General features: G+C 32.4%; 3 protein-coding genes across 6 annotated transcripts; 1 reads left to right on the forward strand and 2 right to left on the reverse strand.

Moving 5' to 3' along the window:
• Nucleotides 1-389: 389 nt before the first annotated feature.
• LOC104773642 (uncharacterized) lies at nt 390-2,784 on the forward strand. 2 transcript variants are annotated; one of them, XM_010498290.3, is made up of 5 exons: nt 390-580; nt 700-946; nt 1,022-1,133; nt 1,229-1,359; nt 1,478-1,807. In XM_010498290.3, exons 1-5 carry the CDS (start codon nt 446-448, stop codon nt 1,615-1,617), a joined length of 765 nt encoding a protein of 254 aa, XP_010496592.2. In that variant the 5' UTR covers nt 390-445; the 3' UTR covers nt 1,618-1,807. The 2 variants fall into 2 exon arrangements, 1 of the variants encoding a protein (XP_010496592.2); XR_015582831.1 differs by lacking the exon at nt 1,022-1,133 and having other exon boundaries at nt 1,478-2,784.
• On the reverse strand, nt 2,482-4,811 carry LOC104773646 (uncharacterized). The gene is made up of 5 exons (XM_087487141.1): nt 4,548-4,811; nt 3,931-4,473; nt 3,676-3,738; nt 2,892-3,485; nt 2,482-2,502 (listed from the first exon to the last, which is right to left on the reverse strand). Exons 1-5 carry the CDS (start codon nt 4,809-4,811, stop codon nt 2,482-2,484), a joined length of 1,485 nt encoding a protein of 494 aa, XP_087343267.1.
• A 2,810-nt stretch (nt 4,812-7,621) lies between these two features.
• Nucleotides 7,622-9,089, reverse strand: LOC104773644 (uncharacterized). 3 transcript variants are annotated; one of them, XR_015582830.1, is made up of 5 exons: nt 8,848-9,036; nt 8,487-8,728; nt 8,295-8,406; nt 8,069-8,199; nt 7,622-7,950 (listed from the first exon to the last, which is right to left on the reverse strand). XR_015582830.1 is itself a non-coding variant. In XM_010498291.3 (5 exons), exons 1-5 carry the CDS (start codon nt 8,980-8,982, stop codon nt 7,811-7,813), a joined length of 765 nt encoding a protein of 254 aa, XP_010496593.2. In that variant the 5' UTR covers nt 8,983-9,089; the 3' UTR covers nt 7,622-7,810. The 3 variants fall into 3 exon arrangements, 1 of the variants encoding a protein (XP_010496593.2); XM_010498291.3 differs by having other exon boundaries at nt 8,482-8,728; nt 8,848-9,089; XR_015582829.1 differs by lacking the exon at nt 8,295-8,406 and having other exon boundaries at nt 8,482-8,728; nt 8,848-9,040.
• Between the last annotated feature and the right edge of the window lie 1,928 nt (nt 9,090-11,017).

Raw genomic sequence — 11,017 nt, forward strand, 5'->3', positions numbered from 1 at the left:
ATTTGAGAAATCTCAAAATCAATGGTTTACTGCTAAAGTTTTAAGCATGTGGACACCTCTATGGATTCTATAAATCAGTAAAAAGAAATAACTATGATAGATGAGATTTTAATTTTAGATTCTAAGATTTTACTTTTTTTTTGTTTTGGTTTGGTTAGAATTTTGATATTGCCAATTCAAATTTAACTCCTATTTTTTAGAGAATCTTTTATTATTAACTTTAGATAGTAAAAGGAAAATATATAAGTACAAGAAGATATTTTCAATATATTTTTTTTCACTAAGGCTTATATTATAAAGCATATTCCAATTTTCACTAAGGCTTATATTATAAAGCATATTCCAATTTTCATTTTGCCTATATAATCAGACATAACCATGGCCCTTGTTCTATATCTCCAACAAAAAAAAGCTTATTCTATACACACCATAGCAATTTTGAGAAATGGTTCACTTCAACAGAGTGAAAGATCTTCATTCATGGAGATCTCATTGGAAAGTTTGTGTCAAAGTTCTTCGAAAGTTGAGAAAAATCGATGAAAATGATAACACAGTAGAACTGATTTTATGTGATGTTTTTGTAAGTCTTCAAACCAATATGGTTCATATTTCATATCAAATTCCTACATATTTGGCAAAAATTTATTTAACTCACTTATTTGTCTGAACTAATCCATATCTTTCTCTTTTTCTTTGTAGGGTGACAAAATTCAAGGAACGATTAAAAAGGATTTGATCGTCACTTTTTATGATAAAATCAATGAAAATACATGGATAATCCTATCAAATTTCACCGTCTGCTACAATGATTTACGTTTTAAGCTGGCGGACAATGAAACGGTCATTGATAATTCAGAAGAAGTGATCTCCAATAATCACTTCATTGATTATCAAAGTTTCGACGAGATTTTACAGGGACGGCATGTTTTCAGAAATCTTACGTGTGGTAACTGTAACTTACGTACATATTTTCTTTTCTGAATTTTTTTCTTTTCTTATTGTTAAATTGTTTTTATTATAGATGTGATGGGTCAAGTTGTGCATGTTGAACGTCTTATTCATGTTGTTGATCCAGATGCTGAGATTCCATATAAGAGGACAAGGCTCTTACGATTTTATTTAAGGAATTTAAAGTTGTTTTTCATTCTCAAACATTTTTCTAATAGTTGTCTACTTTTAGTTTGAGTAATATTTAGTTAACTAACATGGAAAACTACTCATTTTTTAGTGGACTCGAGATCGACTGTGTTGCATATAATAAACATGCTGATTACTTTGATGCCAATTGGTCGCTAGCTGGAGGTAATGATGCTACTATTGTTGTTTTGCGGTTTTGGCGTGCGAAGTACACACTAGGAGGTGAGAATTTTTTTTATGCCTTTTCCGAAATAATATAAGTTTACACATACTTTATTAGTTTAATTGTGAATTGTTATAACTATAATATATGTAACTATTTTTTGATTTTTTTCCTTAGGTCCGTCCGATAGTGGAGCTTTCAGTGGACCTGTGGTTTCTACAATTCATTTTAATCTTCCACTAGGTAACGACCCGCACGCACTATATGCGGGACAAATCGACTCAAATAAAATTATTACAAGTCAAATTATTATTTAGAATAAGGTGTCATAATACTAATTTTACACATTTTTTTTATTCAAATTTACATTTAATTATTTTGTGTAAAAATATATTTCACCCGTGAAATATGGAAAAGAATGTTAATTATTATGATAATTGTGATAATATTATTTATTTTTAAGATTATTGTAATAATTAATTTTTAATATATACTCCCTTTATTTCATTAAGACTGTCATTTTACAATTTTATTTTTGTTTCTCAAAGAGTATCATTTTACATTTTCAATGCACTATTTTATATTTTCAATGCATCTTTTTCATTAGATTTTCTAGTTTTACCTTTAATCTATGACTAAATTAACTCATTAAACATTTATTAAATAAGGGCATATATGTATATTTTAATATTTTCTTAATTTGTGTGAAATATGTCAAAATAACACTTATTGTGAAACAGAAGAAGTGCTTGAATAGTCATAAAAAAATTATAAATCGGAGAATAAGTTTTGTATTTCAAAAAGTTAAATAGATGAATATGTTTTTTAATAGTTTATGAAATGTAATTTACTTTAAACAATTAAATATATTATGAAAATGATAATTAAATTATTAACTATATTTTCTGTTTTTAATAGTTGACAAAGTCTTTCATTTTAAAAACTAATAAAAAGAAACATTACCTTATATATTCTAATGACACATTTATGTAAATAATAATGAAATAAAATTTCCTTATATAGTTTAATGAAATATTTAATAAATCAAAAGACTTATTTTTGTAAATATGTTTATCTTGAGATGTTTAATTGCAATTAAATCTCCAAATCGTTCTGGCGACGACACATCAGCATTTTCAATAAAATACTTCTCTATTAATATATAGGGGATATCCTGAGGTTCAAGACTTCAAGATGCGGTACTACGAATCATTTTTAATTGAATCCATTTAGTTATAACAAACAATAATTCTTACCATTAAGTCAATGGATTTGATGCAGACTTGCTTACAAGAATAATTCTGATGATGATGGAAGTGATTAGAACTACTCAACTATTTCTGCTTATAAGCAGAATTCTTATGATGATGGAAGTGATTAGGACTACACATTCAATAAACTAAAACTTGTTTTCCTTCAGTTTCTATTTCTTGAGACATGGACTTTAAGTGTCTTTCAGTTTTATTTCAGTTTGGTTTCATTTATCCCAATACTATGTTTACTTTATTTGTCTTTTTTTTTTTCAACCAAACTATAATAATTAAAATAGAACTCCAAGATTGGTTGCCCAAACAGGAGGATACGAGTTTACAAAGGTAGATTCTGAAGGTAGATATCGTGAAGATCGAGCTAGATAGTCGGCTCTGACGTTGGCATCTCGTGGAATCCTGGTGAGGGTGAAGGAGGGATAGGAACTTCGAAGCAGAGAAAAATCCTCCAACAGATTAGAAAAAGCCGGCCAGTCTTCCGGCGTCTGCACCATTGCAATTAGCTCTACACTATCCGTCTCAAAAGCCTGACAATCGACTCCAGCCACAAGTAAATACTCCATAGCCCAGATCAGCGCTTGTAGTTCTGCATGTAGAGGGGATATACTCCGATGATGACTCCGTGCTCCCAACAGGAGCGTTGTAAGCTCTCCACTGCAACACCACCAGCCCAGACCCTGGAAGGGGTCTATACCTTTCCAAGAACCATCAATTTGGCATCGGGGAGTGGAACCCCTGTCCTCCGAAAAAGACGGAGGATCCAGATAATTCACTGAGTAAGACTTGGCCTCCTCCCACAATAATTTATCAGTAGCCGCTTGATTCAAAATCTCAAGAGGTTCTACCTCAATACCCTGGAAAACCTTCTTTATTCCTATCTTTCCAAATTGACCAAATAATCCAAGGTAGTTGAATGCCTATATCCGAGACCCCGGATTGCGAAGACGCCCGCCAAAAAATGAAGTCTAAATTCGCATAAGTCGATGTGTATGGAAAACCCCCTGGATCCATCCGAATAGGGGACAACTCCCAAATACATCGAGACCTAGGGCACTAAAAGAACGCATGGTTTATAGTTTCCACTGCAGAATCGCATCTCTTACACACGGTATCACAACGAACACCCCGATGCGCGAGATGTTCTAACACTGGTAGAGTACCCGATCCAATCTGCCAAAAAAAGTGTTGGATCTTGGAGGGTACATCAAGTTTCCACGATTGGGCCCGCAAAGCCGTACACGTCGGCCCATACTCTACATCCATGTTTAATTCCCGAGCTAACCAAAAACCTGATTTGATGGAATATTTCCCAGATTTAGTAAAATGCCATATTAATCTATCCGGTTGATAAGTTCTACTGACCGGCAAACTACGAATAAGGTGTATATCCCCCGGATCAAAAAACTCCTCCAAAGTAGGTAGATGCCAATCCTTAGTCTCCGGGTTAATTAAATGATTAACCATTACACTCGGAAGCCACAACCTCCCTCGACCATTCGCCGGTCTAGGGAAAATATCCGGTATCCATGGATCACGCCAAACCGAAATGGAATTGCCAGAGCCTACCGCCCATCTCGCTCCCTGCTCCACCAACCCCTTGATGGAATAAATACTTCTCCAAGCAAATGACGGATTATATGGTTTTTTTGCCATAAGAGGATGTTTGTTCCTGAAATATCGACTTTTAATCACCCTAGCCATTAAAGACGTTGGATAGTGAATTAAACGCCAAAACTGTTTGGCCAACATAGCCTCATTAAATTGTTCCAGAGCTCGGAAACTAAGTCCCCCTTCAGCTTTATCTTTACATAATTTATCCCAAGCAACCCAATGCATACCACGGGCCTTATCATTGGATTTCCACCAGAAAGTGGAAATTGCACTTGTCAATTTAGATGTTAGTTCCTGAGGTAGTTTATAACACGACATAACATGGGTAGGTAATGCCAAAGCCACTGATTTAATCATAATTTCCTTACGCCCTTCGACAAGCACTTTGCAGTCCAGCCATTAACACGATCATCCAGCCGATCCTTAATGTAGCTAAAAACCTTAGTTTTCGAACCTTGAAGATTCTCAGGAATACCCAAGTAAGAACCCATACCACCCTCCTTAGAAATCCCAATAACTGATTTCAAATGGGTTCGAATATCCGGAGTTACCTTTTTGCCAAACATAATGGATGATTTAGCCAGATTAACCTCTTGACCTGAAGCTCTGCCATAGTTACCGATTATATCCATTACCGTCCTACATTCCTGCGCAGTTGCTTTGCAAAAAAACAGGCTATCATCCGCAAACAGCAAATGCGAAACAGTAGGACTACCACGGGCGATGGTAATACCCGTCAATTTTTTTCTCTCTTTCAGCCTTCTTAATATTAGCTATCAAGACCTCTGTGCATAGGATAAATAAATATGGTGACAGAGGGTCCCCTTGTCGTAACCCCCCTCTGAGGTCTAATAAAACCTCGGGGCTGACCATTCAGAAGAACTTGGTACGACACTGACGATACACACCACATATTCCACGAAATCCATCTCCTATCAAATCCTAACTTGACCAAAACCGCCTCCAGAAAATCCCACTCAACCCGATCATATGCCTTACTCATATCCGTTTTAAATGCCGAAAATTCCGAGTTACACCTACTATTAGTATTTAATCCGTGGAACATCTCCTGAGCCACCAGAATATTATCAGTAATTAACCGTCCAGAAACATATGCTGATTGTGTTTATGAAACCAAACGAGGCAATAGGCGCTTCAGACGGAAACACAACAGTTTTGAAATAATCTTATAGCTCACATTACATAGGCTTATAGGCCTAAACTCCGCCATCCGCTGAGGCCGATCCACTTTAGGAATAAGACAAATATTGGTCTCATTTAAAAGCGGATCGAAGCTGCCAGTACGAAAAAACTCTTTAACTAAAACCACTAAATCCCCTTTGAGAGAAGACCAGAACCTTTGAAAAAACAGAGCTGTCATCCCATCAGGACTTCGAGTTTTCTCCGGATGCATAGCAACCAAGCTTGTCTGACTTCCCTTTCCGAGATATCCCGGATAAGATCTCTGTTCATACCTGCCGTAATAATCGGATCAATTGCTTGGAGCATCTCAGAAATACCTCCACCGTCGGATTTCTTAAACAGATCCTCGAAATATGTTGTAGCTATATGTTCCATACCCGACGCTGATTCATCCCAAACGTTATTGGCACCAAATAAACCAATTATCCTATTCCGAACCCACCTTTGTTTAGTGGATGCGTGAAAATAGGAAGTATTTTCATCCCCAACCCTAACCAAAATTTTCTGCTCTTTTGTTGCCAATAAATCTCCTCATCACGGTATGCCTCTTTCAATTTCCTCTCAATTCCCCGAATTTCTTCCAGTGAAACCGAATCATCCATCTTCGCATCATGCAGAGCAGTCTTCAAAGAAGAAACAACTGATGGGCCAGTACTGACATTATTTTTCCTCCACCAGGAAATCGAATTCCTACAATTCCTTATTTTATCAACAAAACCCAGAATCCTAAAATTCCGTGTCCGATTCCATCCAGACTCAACCGCTCCAGCTAAGCCCTCCTTACCCAACCACCGCTTATCAAACCGAAATTGTCTCTGTCTCCTCCGGACCGCCGTCAAACAAGTTGCTAAAATAGGACTATGATCAGAACCGATCATCTCCAAATGCTCTACTTTCAAATTGGGATAGAGGGCATGCCATTCTTCATTACCTAAAGCCCAATAAAGTCGGCAGCGAATCACTTGATTATTACACCGATTCCCTCGCCAGGATAATTGATCCACATAACATGGAAATTCAAGCATCCCACAATCCTTAATCATTGAGATAAAAGGTTTGAAGGAAGAAGCTGACCGCAAGGCACCACCCTGCTTCTCATGGTTTCCAACTAATTCATATTAAAGTCTCCAATAATAAACCAAGGATCAATACGAAAAGATCCAATATCCGTTAATTTATCCCACACTTTTCCGCGATGTTGAGGAACCGGATCACCATAAACAAAAGATAAATATACCAATTGATGACCAAAAACAGCTTTTGTATCAATTATACGGTCATTATGAAATAGAACAGAAAGAATTATTTCATCCTTATAAAATAAAACCAAACCACCACTAGCCCCTCGGGGTTCAACAGTAAACAATTTATTATAACCAAATTTAGATTGAATTCTGCTTATAAGCAGAAATAGTTGAGTAGTTCTAATCACTTCCATCATCATCAGAATTATTCTTGTAAGCAAGTCTGCATCAAATCCATTGACTTAATGGTAAGAATTATTGTTTGTTATAACTAAATGGATTCAATTAAAAATGGTTCGTAGTACCGCATCTTGAAGTCTTGAACCTCAGGATATCCCCTATATATTAATAGAGAAGTATTTTGTTGAAAATGCTGATGTGTCGTCGCCAGAACGATTTGGAGATTCAATTGCAATTAAACATCTCAAGATAAACATGTTTACAAAAATAAGTCTTTTGATTTATTAAATATTTCATTAAACTATATAAGGAAATTTTATTTCATTATTATTTACATAAATGTGTCATTAGAATATATAAGGTAATGTTTCTTTTTATTAGTTTTTAAAATGAAAGACTTCATCAACTATTAAAAACAGGAAATATAGTTAATAATTTAATTATCATTTTCATAATATATTTAATTATTTAAAGTAAATTACATTTCATAAACTATTAAAAAACATATTCATCTATTTAACTTTTTGAAATACAAAACTTATTCTCCGATTTATAATTTTTTATGACTATTCAAGTACTTCCTCTGTTTAACAATCAGTGTTATTTTGACATATTTCACACAAATTAAGAAAATATTAAAATATACATATATGCCCTTACTTAATAAATGTTTAATGGGTTAATTTAGTCATAGATTAAAGGTAAAACTAGAAAATCTAATGAAAAAATGCATTGAAAATATAAAATAGTGCATTGAAAATGTAAAATGATACTCTTTGAGAAACAAAAATAAAATTCTAAAATGACACTCTTAATGAAACAAAGGGAGTATATATTAAAAATTAATTATTACAATAATCATAAAAATAAATAACATTATCACAATTATCATAATAATTAACATTATTTTCCATATTTCACGAGTGAAATATATTTTTACACAAAATAATTAAATGTAAATTTGAATAAAAAAATGTGTAAAATTATTATTATGACACCTTATTCTAAATAATAATTTGACTTGTAATAATTTTATTTGAGTCGATTTGTCCCGCATATAGTGCGTGCGGGTCGTTACCTAGTGGAAGATTAAAATGAATTGTAGAAACCACAGGTCCACTGAAAGCTCCACTATCGGACGGACCTAAGGAAAAAAATCAAAAAATAGTTACATATATTATAGTTATAACAATTCACAATTAAACTAATAAAGTATGTGTAAACTTATATTATTTCGGAAAAGGCATAAAAAAAATTCTCACCTCCTAGTGTGTACTTCGCACGCCAAAACCGCAAAACAACAATAGTAGCATCATTACCTCCAGCTAGCGACCAATTGGCATCAAAGTAATCAGCATGTTTATTATATGCAACACAGTCGATCTCGAGTCCACTAAAAAATGAGTAGTTTTCCATGTTAGTTAACTAAATATTACTCAAACTAAAAGTAGACAACTATTAGAAAAATGTTTGAGAATGAAAAACAACTTTAAATTCCTTAAATAAAATCGTAAGAGCCTTGTCCTCTTATATGGAATCTCAGCATCTGGATCAACAACATGAATAAGACGTTCAACATGCACAACTTGACCCATCACATCTATAATAAAAACAATTTAACAATAAGAAAAGAAAAAAATTCAGAAAAGAAAATATGTACGTAAGTTACAGTTACCACACGTAAGATTTCTGAAAACATGCCGTCCCTGTAAAATCTCGTCGAAACTTTGATAATCAATGAAGTGATTATTGGAGATCACTTCTTCTGAATTATCAATGACCGTTTCATTGTCCGCCAGCTTAAAACGTAAATCATTGTAGCAGACGGTGAAATTTGATAGGATTATCCATGTATTTTCATTGATTTTATCATAAAAAGTGACGATCAAATCCTTTTTAATCGTTCCTTGAATTTTGTCACCCTACAAAGAAAAAGAGAAAGATATGGATTAGTTCAGACAAATAAGTGAGTTAAATAAATTTTTGCCAAATATGTAGGAATTTGATATGAAATATGAACCATATTGGTTTGAAGACTTACAAAAACATCACATAAAATCAGTTCTACTGTGTTATCATTTTCATCGATTTTTCTCAACTTTCGAAGAACTTTGACACAAACTTTCCAATGAGATCTCCATGAATGAAGATCTTTCACTCTGTTGAAGTAAACCATTTCTCAAAATTGCTATGGTGTGTATAGAATAAGCTTTTTTTGTTGGAGATATAGAACAAGGGCCATGGTTATGTCTGATTATATAGGCAAAGTGAAAATTGGAATATGCTTTATGATATAAGCCTTAGTGAAAATTGGAATATGCTTTATAATATAAGCCTTAGTGAAAAAAAATATATTGAAAATATCTTCTTGTACTTATATATTTTCCTTTTACTATCTAAAGTTAATAATAAAAGATTCTCTAAAAAATAGGAGTTAAATTTGAATTGGCAATATCAAAATTCTAACCAAACCAAAAAAAAAAAAAAAAAAGTAAAATCTTAGAATCTAAAATTAAAATCTCATCTATCATAGTTATTTCTTTTTACTGATTTATAGAATCCATAGAGGTGTCCACATGCTTAAAACTTTAGCAGTAAACCATTGATTTTGAGATTTCTCAAATACTCTTAATTACCAATGATAAAAATTTACAACAAATTACAAAAACAAATTTCTATGAAGTCTTGGAAAATAGTGAATACGTTTTTTTTTTTTTTTTTAAATTCACTAGTTAATTAATTGGTTGAAATAACTTTTACAGAAAAAGCCCAAATAAAACAGAGCACCAGGAATTTGTTTGGCTCAATATTAGAAACAAGCACTAGGAATATAAAGCAAACACTAGACAAAAGGAATTTGTTCATTCGAGATTAAATATTCTTATTCTCAATTCATAAAAACCGTCGGTTTTAAACCGAACACAAAAAGTCTTATCTATGTCATCACCTTCCATACTTATCAAGCACATGACTGCAACATACATATATATATATATATATATATTTAACTTATGTTTTACTTATATTTTTCTTATGTTTTGTTTATATTTTTCTTATGTTTTTCTTATTTTTTTGCTACTTTTCATTATTCAAATAACTATAACATTAGAATTGTAGTCACATTAAATTAGTTCAATAACTATAATATAAATGTACTGAATTAATAAAATATTACTTTCATTTTAACTGTCATTTTATGACTTAAGTTTGATTTCATAATCGTCATTTCAGATTTTTAATACATGTTTGAAAAAATTCATATTCTATCCTAAATGCTTTTATGTCTTGACCAATTAAAAAAGTAGGTAATATATTAAAAATGGTAAAATATAAAAAAACAAATTCTTAATTCGTGTGAGAAAACTTAAAAAACAAGTAATTTTAAACGGAGAAAAAATTATTTAATTTAAATTGAAAAATGAAATATAAAAAGAACAAGAAGTTTAGTTTTGATTTTGGCTCTAATTCACAATACAATAACAGCCTAAGTTTAGTTTTGTAATATGTCACATGATAGTAAAGTTAAACTTCTAACAACATTACTATGTCATCACATTCCATACTTATGTCATCACCTTCCATACTTATCAAGCACATGACTGCAACATACATATATATATATATACATCTTCCCTTAATTATTTAGTTGTACTCATAAGAGTTAATCAAATCTCATATATATACCAAAATTAAAAATACAACATAAGTCTGGATTCTACCCTAGTGTACTCAGATAAAATTTTGTCATCTATTTTTTTTTAATAGTATACAATAACATGTATTAAATTAAATAGTTAACCATTACATTTTTTTTGGTAAAACACTGGGAGATTAGCCTCCCAGCATGATTATTATTAAAAAGAAAAGAAAAACTACACCCTAACTCGGCGTAGACAAGAAACACCAGTTACATCATCGTTTAAGATCGAAGCAGCAACATTAGGAACTGAAGAAAAAGAGTGAAATCCTAAAAGTAAAGAAAACGCATAGGGCATGGCACAGACGTTGAGGAAACAAATTCGATCACGACATAGATTAATTGGTACCTCGACAGCCCCTTGAGTTAACCATTACATTTGATACACCGTTTAATAGATTAATTGATGCTCCACATTTAAGTGGAATCTTTGTGAGTTGTTGTAGGTAAAAGAGAAAGATATATTAGTTAGGAAGATGTCTTTTTTTAAGAGTGTTTGTAAGAGATAAAAATA

This window comes from Camelina sativa, chromosome 15 (assembly GCF_030686135.1).
Source record: "Camelina sativa cultivar CO46 ecotype springtype chromosome 15, ASM3068613v1".
NCBI classification, from domain to species: Eukaryota; Viridiplantae; Streptophyta; class Magnoliopsida; order Brassicales; family Brassicaceae; genus Camelina; species Camelina sativa.